The sequence below is a fragment of the Salvia miltiorrhiza genome, chromosome 1 (genome assembly GCF_028751815.1).
Source record: "Salvia miltiorrhiza cultivar Shanhuang (shh) chromosome 1, IMPLAD_Smil_shh, whole genome shotgun sequence".
Classification (NCBI taxonomy): domain Eukaryota; kingdom Viridiplantae; phylum Streptophyta; class Magnoliopsida; order Lamiales; family Lamiaceae; genus Salvia; species Salvia miltiorrhiza.
The window spans coordinates 21,049,922-21,069,153 of record NC_080387.1 but is presented as its reverse complement, the minus strand read 5'-3'; the positions used below and the strand labels follow the sequence as shown (position 1 = coordinate 21,069,153).

At 35.3% G+C, this 19,232-nt stretch overlaps 1 protein-coding gene and 2 long non-coding RNA genes across 3 annotated transcripts; 1 reads left to right on the top strand and 2 right to left on the bottom strand.

The window, feature by feature from the left end:
* The first annotated feature begins 626 nt into the window (after window positions 1-626).
* On the top strand, window positions 627-2,277 carry LOC131006958 (endo-1,4-beta-xylanase 5-like). The gene is made up of 3 exons (XM_057934099.1): window positions 627-1,093; window positions 1,218-1,773; window positions 1,847-2,277. Exons 2-3 carry the CDS (start codon window positions 1,270-1,272, stop codon window positions 2,189-2,191), a joined length of 849 nt encoding a protein of 282 aa, XP_057790082.1. The 5' UTR covers window positions 627-1,093; window positions 1,218-1,269; the 3' UTR covers window positions 2,192-2,277.
* Window positions 2,278-4,677: 2,400 nt separating this feature from the next.
* LOC131006957 (uncharacterized) lies at window positions 4,678-6,927 on the bottom strand. Its single transcript, XR_009095837.1, has 2 exons — window positions 6,711-6,927; window positions 4,678-5,670 (listed from the first exon to the last, which is right to left on the bottom strand). It is a non-coding gene; the product is annotated as an uncharacterized LOC131006957 (long non-coding RNA).
* A 3,054-nt stretch (window positions 6,928-9,981) lies between these two features.
* LOC131006956 (uncharacterized) lies at window positions 9,982-12,894 on the bottom strand. Its single transcript, XR_009095836.1, has 2 exons — window positions 12,017-12,894; window positions 9,982-10,974 (listed from the first exon to the last, which is right to left on the bottom strand). It is a non-coding gene; the product is annotated as an uncharacterized LOC131006956 (long non-coding RNA).
* Window positions 12,895-19,232: the final 6,338 nt, after the last annotated feature.

Below are 19,232 nucleotides of genomic sequence, written 5' to 3'. Positions count from 1 at the left end.
GACGAACTGACAGGATGGGCGGCAGTTGGAAATGCTACAATAGCTACTGCCAAGTCGGCGTGCGGCAATAGCTACGCCGTCGTTTCCAACATTCACACGCCACGCTCCGACGGCCTTTCTCAGGCTTTCAACGTTGACAGAGACATACTGTACACCGTTTCAGGTAGTTCATTAATTAATTACTTTTTGTTGCTACCACTAAGTTATTAATTGAAAAAGAATACTAATTAACATTAATTTGCAGCATGGTTCCAAGTTAGCGTGGGAGAAGTTGCGGTGCAAGTTAAGATAGTAACGAGCACCGGCAACCAAACCGCTAACTGGATTGTGGCAAAAGCCGGTTGCTGGACCATGCTGAAAGGTGGCTTCCATGTCAACGTTACTGAAGCAGCCTAGCTCCATTTTGAGGTCTCTCTCTCTCAATCTCTATATATATATATATATATATATATCTATATATATATATATATATATATATATATATATCTCTTTCAATTATCTCTAATTAACATTAATTTATTTTGGTCTCTAATGAACAACCAAAATAAATTAATGTTAATTAGAGATAATTGAAAGAGATATATATATATATATATATAGAGAGAGAGATTGAGAGAGAGAGACCTCAAAATGGAGCTCGGCTGCTTCAGTAACGTTGACATGGAAGCCACCTTTCAGCATGGTCCAGCAACCGGCTTTTGCCACAATCCAGTTAGCGGTTTGGTTGTCGGTGCTCGTTACTATCTTAACTTGCACCGCAACTTCTCCCACGCTAACTTGGAACCATGCTGCAAATTAATGTTAATTAGTATTCTTTTTCAATTAATAACTTAGTGGTAGCAACAAAAAGTAATTAATTAATGAACTACCTGAAACGGTGTACAGTATGTCTCTGTCAACGTTGAAAGCCTGAGAAAGGCCGTCGGAGCGTGCCGTGTGAATGTTGGAAACGACGGTGTAGCTATTGCCGCACGCCGACTTGGCAGTAGCTATTGTAGCATTTCCAACTGCCGATCCTCGACAACCAAGAATACCAGAGATGGTTCTTGGAGAAACGGTTCAAATATTCCTCTTTTGAAAACGAGCTCAAATGGTAATTTGTTACTCACTGTTGTTTTCTTATTAGTTCCATCTCACACTAACACATTGATTTAATTTACTCTCATTTTAACTGATCAACACAATGCTGTTTTCTTTGTGTTACCTCAAACTTTCAGGCAGTTCACCGAAATCACCCCAGGGGTGGTGAACTACACGGTCCCGGATGCGATGCTGAAGTTTGCGAAAAAGCACCATATCACGCTCCGGGGCCACAACATCCTATGGGAAGACTCCAAGTACCAGGCACAGTGGCAGAAAATGCTGTCGCCGGACGGGCTGTGCGAGGTAGCCCTCAAGCGAGTCAAGTCGGTAGTGACTAAGTACAAGGGGCAGTTCATCCATTGGGATGTTATCAACGAGAACATGCACTACTCCTTGTACAGCAATGTCACCAACAACGGCACCGACGTCTTCAGACTCCTCCGGCAGCTGGACCCTCATCCCATCCCCTTCCTCAATGAATTCAATGTCATTGAGGATTGCAGCATCCAGTCCAAAGCCAACCTCAGAGAAGGAGGCTACGGCGGTCCTCTAGGGATTGGCCTCCAAGGCCATTTCATACTTGAGCCAAACTACCCCTTCATCAGGGCGTCGATTGATATGCTTCATGCCACCGGATTGCGCATCTGGATCACGGAGTTTGATGTCAACACCCAGAAAAATGCGTGGATGGTAACTGTTTTTCTCAACTTATGAATCAAACTATTATAATTATAAACACTAAATCGTGTATTACTTTGGGCAGGTTAAATATGTGGAGCCGCTGCTGCGCGAGCTTCACTCGCATCCATATGTGAAGGGCATTATAATGTGGGCGGCAGTGTGGCCCAATATCTCATGCTTCAGGATGTGCTTGACCGACAACGACTACAACAACTTGCCGGCCGGCGATGCCGTCGACAAGTTCATCACGGTGCCGGATGCTAACTGGAAAACCGACCGCAGTGGCGCCTTTGAAGCTTCGCTCTTCCATGGCGAATATGAGGCCAGCATCACTCTCCCCGACGGCTCTCAACCTCCCGCTCCACAGACGTTTAATCTTAAGCCTCGCAGAGACGTGTCCGTTGTTAGGTTCAAGACTCCTTCATGAGAATCTATGTTACTTTGTTGTAAATGGACGCTGTAGCATCTTAATCAAATTCCACTATCTTAATTTCATGGCCTTATTTACTTATATATGTGCGATTAAATCAATCTTATCCATAGTACCACAAATAATTAAGTTTTTTTTTTGATGAAACAAATAATTAAGTTATGAGGCATTGAAGGCGATATTGATGCAATGCAATTAATTAATACCTACCACCATTAATTTGTTATCATGTGGGTAAAGATATCTTAATTAGAGATTTTCATATCAAAGAAAGAAAAGTTCAAAGTTGCATGACAGCACCCCCAAAGAATCAAACAAGTGTATATATGCCTTACACTAAAGTACCTACAAAAAAGCAAATAGTAAAAGTTTAAATTGTAACATAAACAATACACCTACAAAAATTGGCAACGATACATTAAAGTTTCTTACATTGAATAAGTCATGGCAAAAGAGGGTAAAAGAAAATGATTAGGCAAAAAAAAATAATCTCTGCAATAGAAAGAAAAAGAATCGTGCGCGCAGTCATATGATGGAATGATGGCCAAAGTTTAAGAACAAAATTTGCAGTTGAATAGAACCTAGCTAGAACATCATGGATACTACTCATGAGTAAATGAGAAGAGCATAAAAATCTGAATATAGCAATTAATCTTGCTTAAGAAGTTGCTTTACACAGTAAATTATTTAAATTACCTACAGAGCTACGTAGGCTGAAATGAAACAAAGAAATTTACTGAAATAAATAATAACCCAAAAATAAACCTACTATATATGGGTAATCGACTTCTAAGCTCTATCAAGAAGAAAATTGTTACACAAAAAATAAAAAAAATAAAGGAATGATTAATCGACTCTAATCACTCAAACGGGTTTCACCCGTCAACACGTAGCTATCTTTTTGGCATTTCCTCGCACTAGCAGCCGTGCGCTCTCTGAATAATCACTTAGGAGGTGATTGGTATGATGGAATGGAATGGGGGTGGAATGGAATGAAGGTAGGAATGGAATGGAATGAAGGTAGGAATGGAATGAAGGGAGAAAAGGAATGACAAACCTTGGTGATTCATTTGCTTGGTATGCATAAGGAATACTGGTATGCATAAGGAATACAAAAGGAATGGAATTGTAATTCATTGTTTGATTCCATTCCTATGATTGGTATCTAAAAATAAATTCTAGGAATGGAATGAAATTATTTTGTTTTACTAAATTAACATTTACATCATAACTAGCATTTGCACTCGTGCAACGCACGAAAAATATTTTTATATTTTATTATATGTAAAATTTATATTAATTTGAATTTTATATAAAAATTCTAAATATAATAAAAATACTGTAATTTAAGATAAATATTTTAGTTTAATATAAAAAAATAAAAAATAATTCACATTAATAATTTTATTATAATCACAAATTTGCCACTCAATTTTGAAATTGATTTGAAATCAATTTGAAATTGAGAACTCTCTTTTTAATATAGTACAGATTTATCAAATTGGCATTATTTTGCATCTCTCATCTCTATTTTGTGTTATATTTGTAGGGACAAATCAAAATTTGCACTGGGGTAAAATCGAAAAGAAAAAAAAAATTGAATATTAATCAAATTATATATATTTTTTTAAAAAAAAAACTAACTTATTTTCCATGCTTATTACTACACTAGCTCAAATTGAAATGGAAAATTATGATTAATTAGACTCAATAATGATAAATTTACAGAACTACATATGTACTGCTCCAATATTAATGCATGATGTGTCAGATTTCGGTATCGCCTAATAGATTTCTTCTACACCTTTGTAATAATATCATGTCTTAATAGGGAAATAATCTATCCCTTCTATCAACGAATAGTCTCCCCTAACGAGGAATTTTTAATTCAAATTACCAGGCACAAATTATGAATCAACATTAAACCTAAAACAATGTCTTGCGTGCTATTATTCTTATGAGTATCCTCTTCATTGTGAGATAATTTCGTCTTAGTGATGTGTCTTTTAACCGTAGCATTTAATTAAAAAAAAATCACAACATAAATTTTTTGAGTTACAATCCACTCGCACCATATGTAGCACACTTAGATCATTTAAGATTCAGTCCTCATCGTCATCCTTTCTCTCAATAAAAAAAAACCCCCCACAACATTTTTACAACCACAAGAAATTAGTTATTCATTTGTTATTTTTCTTTTTTCTTTTCTTTTTTTAGTAAAGGGGCCGATCATTAATTCATTTTATTGTTCATTTTCTTTTGGCAGTCACATCACATTACATGCATTAATAATTGTCAATCGACTAATTTTGGCAAATTCATTTTGACAAGGCAAACTAAACCACCCTACCCATTCTTTATTGTCTCCAAACACTATTGGATATTGATTCTGACGCCCATCACAATTAATTTTATTTGCTTATTTGATCGTGTCACACCCCAATTCTTGAATGAATAAATATAATCGAGGTGTGAATAATTCATAGAAATAAACAAGGAACAACCTTGTTAAAACCCGAATAATAAGATAGAGAGTCGGGCTATGCCCCTTTGGATCACAAGTTTTGTTTCATGCTTCTGACAACCGACATTCATTAGCATAAATTTAGTAGTGAAGAGTCTAAGCTCGGTCAGGTATATCATTTGAAATTTAACATGAAGATCTTAAGTTGAGAAAACAAAAGATGTATAAGAGTAATTGCTACAGCGGAAGTCTAACATATGAATTTTAACTCTAGCCTCAGCTCCGTCCCGTCAGCACCAGCCAGCCAACCTGAAAACATTTGAAAGTATTTTTGGGCTAAGTACTAATGTACTTAGTGGGCATGCATTTTCATAAACATTTCATATTTTCGTAAGAGCAGTTTATCCAATTATACTTGACATGACTTAGAAGGTTTTAAAATGAAATAACTTCTAAGCATGTTAAAACATTTTTCATTTGTGCGCACATGTCACACTCCCTTTCTGTTACTCGCTGTGATCCCGGACCTCTAGCCACCGACAGATCCATTTCTCCCATTGCACTTGCCCTGAGGACGTAACTCAGACAAGTTGAATTGACCTCGGGACGCTACCCAGGCAGGCCTTACATGATACATGCTCCGGAACACATCCAGCCAAGCACCCTTATAACGCCTCTTACATGAATTAGTGCCCGATGGAGATCAACCCACCGAAACAACTAACAAGTGTACACAATTCTCAAATAACGTGTTAGGCCATAAGAGAACCTCGATCGATCCATGAATTGCGAGCCTTAAACAGAGCAGAGTGCACATAAACATTTTATTGGATAAACAGTTTTCATTACATTAAATAAACAATTTGCATTTCATTGAAACATTTAGAGCTTAATAACTCAATCATACTTTGTACATTTGGAAAGTAAGCCCACCTGGATAGGCAAAGCCTGAAGATCATAATCACATAACCTGTCTTGGGAAAGCAGTGCTAATCCCCTTGGTCCACAAAGCCTACAAGAAATTCTATTCTTAATAGGTCTCCTTGAATCTAATCTTAAGTCATGGTGTAGTGCTTAACATTCTATGATTCACTTAGCCGGGTTTTCAAAAATTTAGTAAATAAATAATTGAAAACTAAATTCTTGAGTTAAGGACACCAACAATATCCTTACTCGATTTTCTTAAATAATTGGAATTATAAATAAAACCAATTAAATCATAAATACTTTTATTGCAAAAATAAATGAAATTTCATGTCATAACATGGTGTATTACTCCACTAAAACCCTTTAAAATCCTTAATACAAAATTAAGGTAAAATTTTCGGACACCAACAGTTCATCACTCTGTTCTGTCTCAACTTCAACGAATAAACTGTTTTAATTCCGAAATCTCCTGGACTCGAGACTTATACCGATGAAAACCGCTTTGAGTCTAGTTTTGTTTAAAAAAAAGTAGAGTGAAAAACTCCAAGTGGTTTAAGAGATATGGGTGTTTTCCCACAGTCTACCAGATTCGGCAGTTTCGCACGACTGGAAGCTAGGATTTTTAAAAATTAGTAAACGTTGTCCGAATGCTTTGAAATTTGACATGCGTCTGTAAAACACATGTATCCTTCTCCCATAAAAATTTGGGAGGCTGAATATTTTTGAAAGTCACTGAAAAGTGTGACTCTACAGATTGCCCTTCTAAATTTCCGGCGGAAATGCGCAGTAAACGATTTATATTTTACAAAGGTAGTAACCAAAGTCCAAATGACTTGAAATTTTACCAGAGCTTACAAGACACATATGTAGACACACTGTAAAATATTGAAGATTTTTGGACGAGGGAAACCTCGTCGACTGAACAGTCCAGAACGTAAGAAAACTTTCTGAAATGGTCGAATTTATAACATATACACATATCCTTTTAGATCCATGCTTTCACCATCATTCTCATGCATTTTCTTACTAAGAACTCATCATGCTTCAATATACTTCAATATACATGCTTACACATCATGGAAAATATATATATATATAACATAAGAGGAGGATTTAGGTTGCTACCAACAAGATCAATGGAGGTGGAGTAGAGAATGATGTGTAGGCCTCTTGGAGCTTGATCTTGAAGATTGAAGTACACTTGATAGCTTGGTGTGAGGGTAGCACTTTTGGCTTCCTTAATCCTTTCCAAAAATGGTGAAACAAGGAGAGAAGTGTGGTGGAGTGAGGAGGGGAGGGGGCTGCCGAAGGGAGTAAAAAGGAGAGAGGGAAGCTTGCTTTGATGAGCTTTGATGAGATGATGTGATAGAGTGATTTCTTCACTTAATGCATATCTTGAATTTAATGGGATGATAAATGTTGAGGATGTCATCCTATTAATGGTGTAGGAGAGTGAGAAGAGAGAAGGAGAGAAGAGAGAGGGGAGAGGGCCGAGCATGAGGGAGAGAGAGGGAGATTGGTGCATGTGCATGTGTGATCTTAAAATGGGGGATCTTGTTTGCTAGAAAGGTTGGCTACTTAGGTTAGTGTTTAATGCTTGCATGTGTGCTTCATTGATGGTGAAGAAGAATGAAGTAATGAGGGAGAGAAGAGAGAAGAGAGAGAGCTGCGTGAGGGAGGGTTTCATTTGGTTAATCAAATACTTAACTTAAGGGGTCCAATATAAAAATCAAAGCCCAACACATAAAATAATTAAAATCCAATCATAGACTTTAATTTAAATCTTGTAAAAAAAAATATTAATTATGTGAAAAATATTTCACATATACACATGCTCATATTTAAATTAATATGCAATGCACAAAAATTTAAATAGCTAAAATATTTACAAACGTTTTTTGTAAATCATTTTGTTGGAATTAAATAAATTCTTTTTCTCAATCCGGCGTGAATCATCTTAAATCTAAGTTCAAAATTATTCTAAACTTAGCTCGAGGAAACGGGGTATTACATCCCTCCCTCCTTAAAGAAAATTTCGTCCCCGAAATTACATACCTTGGTAATCTAGCTCGGGATACTTGACTTTCATTGAATCTTCAAGTTCCCATGTGGCCTCTTCCATCCCGTGATGGTTCCACTTCACTTTGACAAGAACAATGTTCTTGTTCCGTAAAACTTGAACCTTGCGATCAAGTATCTGGATTGGTTTCTCTTCATAACTTAAGTCCTGGGCTAGGACCACTTCATCGTGCTTAATCAAATGCTTTGGATTAAACACATACTTTCTTAACTGAGAGACATGAAACACATTGTGCACATCTCCAATACTGGGTGGCAATGCCAACCTATAGGCTACAGGGCCTATCTTATCTAGGATCTAAAAAAAAATCCTATATAACGGGGTCGTAACTTACCCCTCTTTCTGAAACGTATAACTCCCTTTGAGGGAGAAACTTTGAGGAAAACTTGATCCCCAACATTGAATTCTAACATCAAACTTTTCTCATCGTCTTCGTAACTTTCACTTCGAGGATTAATGGCACTCCTTCTGCCCTGTAAACTCATTTTCCCATTTCCAAATGGTTATTTAATGGGGTTTCTAAGTTTCCATTGTAGTGGCGTTCCAACTTTATTCTTGCTGTAGCTTCTGGCACTTTAGCCAAAGCATTCACTCTCTTAGCTTGAGCCTACTAGCCTTGGGGTTAGGTTATACCTTAAGTTTAGTTCTAATGCTTTCCTTCCATTTAAGGGTTTCCTCTATTTCTTTCATTCCATTTCCTTTTTCTTTACCTCCATCTTGAGGTGGTGAGGGTCTCGCTCATTGCTTGTTCCTTCATAATATCTCCCTAATTTACTAGGGGAATTGAAAATCTCATGCCGCGATTCATTTATGAACTTCTTTACGCATTTCTCATTATTGTCCACCATGTGAACCACACATATTGATAGCTGGTTGAAAACTTCACCATACTCACTATCTGCCCCAGTTCTTCGCTTGGGATTCCAAAAATCGCTTTGATTACTAAAGGACAGCTTGATACTTAGTGCATCGTTCTAATGGGTGAAAACTAATGACAAACTTGAGTAATTCTAATCGCTACTATACTTATCGTGATAAAAGGATATTCTATTGTGACAACTATATAGTGCGAGTCTATATATTGGGATGATGCTCTACCTCGAGATAAAAAATCTTAATTGACAATCACCGAGATCTTAGTCATGTGGGCTGGCCAGACCCAACAAAACGAATCACTCAGTCAAATGGGAGCTTCGCCCCCAATCATGTCAACTTCTTATTCATGTAAGGCTCTGGTCAAACTTCTAACTTTAAAACACTTACTAACAAGTACTTCATCATCAGTCATCGATACCTTGAAAGTCCATTCTATGCCGTTCTAGCAAAGCTATCACAACTAACATCATAATCATAAGCAACATAAGTTCTTATGTGAAAAACTTAATCTCACCGCTATTGAAATAGCTCAAGTGAATCCTTAGTCTCAAGGCATTGCCTCTATGTTGTAACATATCTATGTTAAACATTTCTATTTTACCAAACCTTACTTAAATCGATCAAGCGGTGCTATCACGATTAACATTCTCAAGGCATTCTTGGGTGGTACTCAAACGGTTTGTAAGAGGACCCATCATTTTAATCGTATAGGCAGCTAGCCTAAAACGACAACATAAAGCTTTCTCACTCATTCATTCATTCATTCATTCATTCATTCATACTTCTGTTTCCTTTGAAACCTTAACATATATGGACATTTAAAGTCCCTTTATGAAAACTTTGCTTGTGCCGGAAAGATTCAAGGAATCTAACTCGACCATACGTTCATTGATTCGTTAAGGGCTCGGGTAGTCCCAAACACGAAATAACATTCATTGAGTCGTTATGGGTTCGGGTAGTCCCAAACACGACACTTATCGTTAAGGGTTCGGGTAGTCCCTAACACGATACTTAGCTGATCTTATCGTTAAGGGCTCGGGTTGTCCCAAACACGATACTTGCTTAGTTATACGAGTCGGAGACTCAAAATAACAATATGAAAGCGATTAGCAATTCATAACTTATAACATATGGAAAGCGGTAAGCAATTCACATAGCATCATTCATTGAAAGCGCACACTTTTTCTTTTCTTGAAAACATTCATAACATCTGAAGTACATATATGTATATTTTTGAAACTATTATCGTACCTTAGTTGCGGCAGTGTGACGGCGAGCTGAGGGCTACTGACATTCTTAGAAGTCTAGAGATACTATTCTAGACTCGACATTGAAAAGCTTATGGTTATCAGAAACATGAAAGAAAACTCATGCTCTGATACCATTCTGTCACACCCCAATTCTTGAATGAATAAATATAATCGAGGTGTGAATAATTCATAGAAATAAACAAGGAACAACCTTGTTAAAACCCGAATAATAAGATAGAGAGTCGGGCTATGCCCCTTTGGATCACAAGTTTTGTTTCATGCTTCTGACAACCGACATTCATTAGCATAAATTTAGTAGTGAAGAGTCTAAGCTCGGTCAGGTATATCATTTGAAATTTAACATGAAGATCTTAAGTTGAGAAAACAAAAGATGTATAAGAGTAATTGCTACAGCGGAAGTCTAACATATGAATTTTAACTCTAGCCTCAGCTCCGTCCCGTCAGCACCAGCCAGCCAACCTGAAAACATTTGAAAGTATTTTTGGGCTAAGTACTAATGTACTTAGTGGGCATGCATTTTCATAAACATTTCATATTTTCGTAAGAGCAGTTTATCCAATTATACTTGACATGACTTAGAAGGTTTTAAAATGAAATAACTTCTAAGCATGTTAAAACATTTTTCATTTGTGCGCACATGTCACACTCCCTTTCTGTTACTCGCTGTGATCCCGGACCTCTAGCCACCGACGGATCCATTTCTCACATTGCACTTGCCCTGAGGACGTAACTCAGACAAGTTGAATTGACCTCGGGACGCTACCCAGGCAGGCCTTACATGATACATGCTCCGGAACACATCCAGCCAAGCACCCTTATAACGCCTCTTACATGAATTAGTGCCCGATGGAGATCAACCCACCGAAACAACTAACAAGTGTACACAATTCTCAAATAACGTGTTAGGCCATAAGAGAACCTCGATCGATCCATGAATTGCGAGCCTTAAACAGAGCAGAGTGCACATAAACATTTTATTGGATAAACAGTTTTCATTACATTAAATAAACAATTTGCATTTCATTGAAACATTTAGAGCTTAATAACTCAATCATACTTTGTACATTTGGAAAGTAAGCCCACCTGGATAGGCAAAGCCTGAAGATCATAATCACATAACCTGTCTTGGGAAAGCAGTGCTAATCCCCTTGGTCCACAAAGCCTACAAGAAATTCTATTCTTAATAGGTCTCCTTGAATCTAATCTTAAGTCATGGTGTAGTGCTTAACATTCTATGATTCACTTAGCCGGATTTTCAAAAATTTAGTAAATAAATAATTGAAAACTAAATTCTTGAGTTAAGGACACCAACAATATCCTTACTCGATTTTCTTAAATAATTGGAATTATAAATAAAACCAATTAAATCATAAATACTTTTATTGCAAAAATAAATGAAATTTCATGTCATAACATGGTGTATTACTCCACTAAAACCCTTTAAAATCCTTAATACAAAATTAAGGTAAAATTTTCGGACACCAACAGTTCATCACTCTGTTCTGTCTCAACTTCAACGAATAAACTGTTTTAATTCCGAAATCTCCTGGACTCGAGACTTATACCGATGCAAACCTATTTGAGTCTAGTTTTGTTTAAAAAAAAGTAGAGTGAAAAACTCCAAGTGGTTTAAGAGATATGGGTGTTTTCCCACAGTCTACCAGATTCGGCAGTTTCGCATGACTGGAAGCTAGGATTTTTAAAAATTAGTAAACGTTGTCCGAATGCTTTGAAATTTGACATGCGTCTGTAAAACACATGTATCTTTCTCCCATAAAAATTTGGGAGGCTGAATATTTTTGAAAGTCACTGAAAAGTGTGACTCTACAGATTGCCCTTCTAAATTTCCGGCGGAAATGCGCAGTAAACGATTTATATTTTACAAAGGTAGTAACCAAAGTCCAAATGACTTGAAATTTTACCAGAGCTTACAAGACACATATGTCGACACACTGTAAAATTTTGAAGAATTGTGGACGAGGGAAACCTCGTCGACTGAACAGTCCAGAACGTAAGAAAACTTTCTGAAATGGTCGAATTTATAACATATACACATATCCTTTTAGATCCATGCTTTCACCATCATTCTCATGCATTTTCTTACTAAGAACTCATCATGCTTCAATATACTTCAATATACATGCTTACACATCATGGAAAATATATATATATATATAACATAAGAGGAGGATTTAGGTTGCTACCAACAAGATCAATGGAGGTGGAGTAGAGAATGATGTGTAGGCCTCTTGGAGCTTGATCTTGAAGATTGAAGTACACTTGATAGCTTGGTGTGAGGGTAGCACTTTTGGCTTCCTTAATCCTTTCCAAAAATGGTGAAACAAGGAGAGAAGTGTGGTGGAGTGAGGAGGGGAGGGGGCTGCCGAAGGGAGTAAAAAGGAGAGAGGGAAGCTTGCTTTGATGAGCTTTGATGAGATGATGTGATGGAGTGATTTCTTCACTTAATGCATATCTTGAATTTAATGGGATGATAAATGTTGAGGATGTCATCCTATTAATGGTGTAGGAGAGTGAGAAGAGAGAAGGAGAGAAGAGAGAGGGGAGAGGGCCGAGCATGAGGGAGAGAGAGGGAGATTGGTGCATGTGCATGTGTGATCTTAAAATGGGGGATCTTGTTTGCTAGAAAGGTTGGCTACTTAGGTTAGTGTTTAATGCTTGCATGTGTGCTTCATTGATGGTGAAGAAGAATGAAGTAATGAGGGAGAGAAGAGAGAAGAGAGAGAGCTGCGTGAGGGAGGGTTTCATTTGGTTAATCAAATACTTAACTTAAGGGGTCCAATATAAAAATCAAAGCCCAACACATAAAATAATTAAAATCCAATCATAGACTTTAATTTAAATCTTGTAAAAAAAAATATTAATTATGTGAAAAATATTTCACATATACACATGCTCATATTTAAATTAATATGCAATGCACAAAAATTTAAATAGCTAAAATATTTACAAACGTTTTTTGTAAATCATTTTGTTGGAATTAAATAAATTCTTTTTCTCAATCCGGCGTGAATCATCTTAAATCTAAGTTCAAAATTATTCTAAACTTAGCTCGAGGAAACGGGGTATTACATCCCTCCCTCCTTAAAGAAAATTTCGTCCCCGAAATTACATACCTTGGTAATCTAGCTCGGGATACTTGACTTTCATTGAATCTTCAAGTTCTCATGTGGCCTCTTCCATCCCGTGATGGTTCCACTTCACTTTGACAAGAACAATGTTCTTGTTCCGTAAAACTTGAACCTTGCGATCAAGTATCTGGATTGGTTTCTCTTCATAACTTAAGTCCTGGGCTAGGACCACTTCATCGTGCTTAATCAAATGCTTTGGATTAAACACATACTTTCTTAACTGAGAGACATGAAACACATTGTGCACATCTCCAATACTGGGTGGCAATGCCAACCTATAGGCTACAGGGCCTATCTTATCTAGGATCTAAAAAAAAATCCTATATAACGGGGTCGTAACTTACCCCTCTTTCTGAAACGTATAACTCCCTTTGAGGGAGAAACTTTGAGGAAAACTTGATCCCCAACATTGAATTCTAACATCAAACTTTTCTCATCGTCTTCGTAACTTTCACTTCGAGGATTAATGGCACTCCTTCTGCCCTGTAAACTCATTTTCCCATTTCCAAATGGTTATTTAATGAGGAAGAAAGCCGGCAACGGTGTAATTGTAGTTTTATTTTACAGACACCGGAGATTTGGAAATCATTTACCGAGGGAATAAATCACTCGGTAAAATTAAAACTATAAATTTACCATTAAATTTAATCTGAACAAAAATAAAAAAGACACTTACCGAGGGAATAGTTCTCTCGGTAAAAGTTTCACTCGGTAATCCCTCGGTAAATCATCGGTATACTTGTAAATACATTAATTCTCGGAAAACTGTCGCCAAGTACTCGGTATTTACCGAGTGAACGGAATCCGTCGGAAATTCCTCGGTAAAAAAATATATTTTTGTAGTGGTGCTTGAACCCCGATTTAATAATCAAATTAAAGGGAAAACATATTATTAATTGAGTAATATTTTGTTGTCTTGCCACAAAACTTCAAAAACTGCATTTGACATCCTACTTTTATAGCATTTGTGTATAAAGTAGAACTTATTTGTTTTTTGTCCGAGATTGATAATTATTCCGAAAACAAGCTCAAATTGAAATGGAAAATTAGGATTAATTAGACTCAATAATGATAAATTTACAGAACTGCATATGTACTGCTCCAATATTAATGCATGATGTGTCAGATTTCGGTATCGCCTAATAGATTTCTTCTACACCTTTGTAATAATATCATGTCTTAATAGAGAAATAATCTATCCCTTTGTAATGCATGATTTGACATATATAAATACTCCAAATATCAATTTCCTTTGAAAAATTAACTTTATGATATATTTTATTTGTTTTAATTAATCAATCTCCACCTATCCATTAATCAATCTCAAATTGAAAATGGAATATTTTGAAGGTGTGTTGAAATATAGCAAGCGTGGTCTCTATTTATAGAGAATGAAAAAAATATAAATTTTGATATACATATATATATATTTTAATATTTTATATAAAAGATATACTAATTTTTACTAATTATCCTAACAAAATTTGCTCTTTTTTTTCATGGTCGACCTCTCTCAATTTTACATCTTCAATTATTTTTTATTTTTATTTTCCTTTAATGATGTAGCAAGAGACCTGGTCTCATTTTTGGAACCGATAATACTGGTCTTAAGCAATACACAAGGATTTTCGTATAAAAGAACCTGTGCATGCAATTTCACAAATCATAAACATCATAAATTAAACAATTGTGCAATAAAAATACTCATCATATATGTACCGCATCTACAACTCATCATCATCAAAGGTACTGAGAAGTAGGCCTCCTTCTCAAGCACCGTGATCGGCCGACCCGATAGACTGCACACAGTAACCTCTGACCGGCCGACCCAAAAGACGGCTCCCGGTCAACTCTGTGTACACAATCCCGCTTGTGGTAGGACCCGAATTCGTCTCATCAGTAGAGGGTTGCATACAAGCTCATCATCAACATCAAAACTCGGCAAGTCAATTGGTTTCAAACATCATGTCATCTCAAATCATTCATCATTAATAATTTTCATCAAACTGAAACTGAATGGTTAAATCATATCATTCACTTCAATTTCGTATAAGAGGCCTACGACACGCAGGGGATCTCTATATACGTATGATAAAAATAATGCCCACCTGAAAATCTTAGCTTACTCTTGTAGCACTCGGGTGGACTCACTTCCGTTCTCTGCTCGTATCTTCAGATATCGTCACATCGGAGTAGTTCATGAGATAAGATAAAAGAAATTAGTCGAAAACTTTCTTACTAAAAATACTATTCTTATCTCAGTGCTATATCATCACTTCTCATCACTACACTCCGTCTATCTCAATCACATAAGCATATCACTACTTAAGTGATCACCGATCTTACTCTCGACTTATCACTCATATAGAACTATACTATACTACATCATCAAGCAAACACATAAATATGCATACGCAAGCAATATAAGTCTCAAGTTAGCACATAGAAGTATTAATCAAGTTCATTTACATCATAGCGAACATACTTGAAAACTTTTTTTTTTTTTGAAAAACATTTTTAGTTGGAGAAAAATTCTCAAAAATTTATTTTAGAAAGCCAAACACATAATATGAAACATTCTTAAATATTTATCCAAAAATAATTCACATCGACAAGTTATGCAATTTTATCACATTCTTGACAAACTAAACTCTGGATTCCTTCGTCGGAAAAATATTGAAAATTCACATTAGGCTCACATAATACACAGGAGCATGAATATTACATTATCAAACGACTCAGGAAAAATCAAACTCGGCTTCCCCTTTTTCTCATCATTCTCGGTCACTTCCTAGATTTCTAGGGAATGATTCATTTCGTCTTATCTTTCACATATAGACTCAATTTATCGCCGAGAAGTCACATATAGCCACCCACTATTCGCCGGATACCCACCACCCACCATCCATTTGATACCCGCGAAACAAAATTTAATTATAAATTTATAACAAATTTAATACAAAAAAATATATTCAACACAAATAGCATAGTTCAAATCCACATCTTTCATCCATGTTGAAATCCACAAATAACAAAGTTTAAATCCAAATCCATCAATTAAAATAAAAAATTCAACAAAGTTCTATGGTTGCTCAACAGTAGAAATAGAGCTCTCTTCATTCCACGCTTCTTCTTCATCTTCAAGACATGTCCAAAAACTTCCATTCTTTCCTTGACCTATGAAATAAACAATTATTTACATTAGAAATATGAAACAAAAGATCAATTATAATTACAAATTTACATACCTTCAAGTTTATCAGTAGCCAATTTTGACTAGAGATTAATGCTTCTAATAGCTTTGGTTTGAGACGACTGCGATGTTCACTTAGAACCCTCCCACTAGTGCTAAAAGCTTATTCGGAAGTCACTGTGGTTATTGGGACAACAAAGATATCACGAGCTATGAGGCGAAGTGTAGGATAATGTGTTCCAGTCACCTTCCACCAAGCAAGTATATCAAAATTTTCGTCAACACAAGAAAGATTGTCTGCTTCCAAATAACGATCCAACTATTATTTTTTGATCTTACAGCACTAGTACTCTTCTTTCTTCTAGTAAGTGTTTTGAAAATTGTCAACACTTCAAAAGAGCTACTTGAACATCCACCAACACCAAATGAAGAGGTCACTCTCACATCACCTTCTTCATTTTGAGAATAATATTGATCCATCAATCTAACTAGAATCTTTTGACTCTCATCAACATGCAACTCAGCATTATCTTCACCAAATAAACAAATATAACAAGCTTCCAAAAGATCTAGCTTGCCTCGAGGATAAAGAATAACAACAATAGCCATCAAACCATGAATCCCATGCCAATATTTATCAAATTTAGTAATCATGGCAGCAGGCATCTCCTTAATTATGTTGAGCTCACTTTGACACCATGCATTCATTTTTTATTTCATCTCACATATTTTTGGAAAAAAGTTATTGGTTGTCACATACTTAGTCCCATAAAATAGTTTAGTGAGCTCATTAAACACACTTAGGAGGTGATTGGTATGATGGAATGGAATGGAAGTATGAATTGAATGAGGGTGGGAAATGAATGACAAACCTTAGTGATTCCTATACTTGGTATGAACAAGGAATACCAAAGGAATGTAATTGTGATTCTTTGTTTAATTCAATTCCTACAATTGGTAGCTAGAAATAAAGTTTAGAAACGAAATGAAATTATTTTATTTTATTAATATCAATCTATGTATATGATTGTGTAATGTGTTACATCACTTTTAATTTTTAATCCATATATTAGACTATTGCTTATATAAAGTTGATAATATTTTATATTTTTCAAAAATATCTTTTTATTCAAAAAAATATTTTTTATATTTTGAGTAATAATAATAATAATAATAATGCATGTTTCATACAAATATACATGTCAGAACATAAATTTAGAAGGATTAAGAATGGAATGGAATGGCTAATACAATGGTGGGTGGGAGGAATGGTGATTCCCATAGAAGTAGGAATGGTGATTCCAAATGGAATGATGATTCCTACCAAAAAAATATACCAAGCAAATGAATGGAATGGAGGTAGGAATCACCATTCCATTCCCACCTCCATTCCACCATACCAATCACCTCCTTAGTCTTTCACAAACATAAGAAGCAAAATTCCAATCTTCAATACTTGGGCAACAAACAAAGTTCTCATCAAGTTGTTTCAAACGATCAAAAACCTTCTTATATGGCAAAGCAACACTAAGCATGTTATAGGTTGAATTTTATCTAGTTTTGCAATCAAGACATAGTGTCTTAGTCAATTCAACCTTTTGTTGTTGTGCTGCTTTCTCAAATCTCTCATACCTCTTTGGTGTAGCAGTCCAATAAGCACAACTATCACGAATATTTTCAATAGACTCTGCTATGACCTCTAATCCATCCCTCACAATCAAGTTGAGAATATGTGCACAACAACGCATGTGTAGAACCTCCCCACCCAACAAAACATTAGGTGCCCCAATCTTGCTTTCCATCAACTCAATCAATTTATCATTTGTAGAACAATTATCAGGAGTCAACATAGATACCTTGCAATCAAGATCCCAACTTTGAAGGCTTGTATACAATGCTTTAGCCAAAACTTCTGTTGTATGAAGTCACTGCACATATACAAACTGCCAAATTAAACACAATATATGATATGAGAACCACAAAAATGTTAAGTTTAAGTAATTAAGTGAATTTCAAAAATCACCTCAAAATAGTGCTTCTAAGCTTCCAAGACTCATCAACAAAATGACCAGTGATTGCCATGTATCATCGTTTTTTATTATCGATTGTCCAAAGATCAGTCGTAATCAGGGAGGAATCCAGAAATTTTTTGTTATGGGGCACAAAAAAACTGTAAATATAAAATACATCAAAAAAAATTATTGTATAATAATCCAAGTCTATTACTAGAAATGATTACTACATAATAATTCAAGTTTATTAGAAATTGGAGGTTTAAAATTTTGGCTATTTGTTATAATCCAAGTCTATTACTAGAAATGAATTACAACCACGAAACTATCTGTGGATATCAAATGCCTCTCAAACCCACTCTAATAGGTTCAGATTTTTGCGGGTATCCATTACCCGCGGGTAAATTGCCATCCCTATCATTAACTTAAATGGAATTTTCAATGGAAATTTTTCTAAAATTTAGAATAATTAGAAAGAGAATTTAAGCTAAATAAAAAAAATTAAAGATAATCTAATTTCTACATAAACTAGAGACCTGTCTCAGGACCAAAAATTTTATTTGGGGAGGGGTGAACTTGTACGGGACCCCAAGGCAAATTCTTTTGGACATTTCTTACAATTTGTTTTTTGTTTTTTTTTTCTTACTTAAAAGACATAATAACAATAATAACAATAATAACAATAAGAATAATAACAATAATAATAATAATAACAATAACAACAAGAACAATAACAACAAGAACAATAAGAAGAAGAATAATGATGATGATGATGATGATGATGATGATGATAATAATAATAATAATAATAATAATAATAATAATAATAATAATAATAATAATAATAATAATAATAATAATAATAATAATAATAATAATAATAATAATAATAATAATAATAATAATTTGAAGATTGGCAAATTTTTGTTTTTATTCAAAGAGAGCCGTTGACCACTCTTCTTTTTTTTTTTTAATTCATTTTCTACTACCGCCTCCTAACTCAATTTCACCCAACTTTCTTCGTACTCTTCATCTTCTTCCTTCTATTTTATTTTATCTTCTTTTC

What these genes read in the sequence shown, in the direction of transcription:
- LOC131006958 (XM_057934099.1), top strand. Translation starts at nt 1,270, where the DNA reads ATGCTGAAGTTTGCGAAAAAGCACCATATCACGCTCCGGGGCCACAAC. An exon ending in CCCAGAAAAATGCGTGGATG is followed by an intron (nt 1,774 to 1,846) that starts GTAACTGTTTTT and finishes TACTTTGGGCAG; the next exon opens with GTTAAATATGTGGAGCCGCT.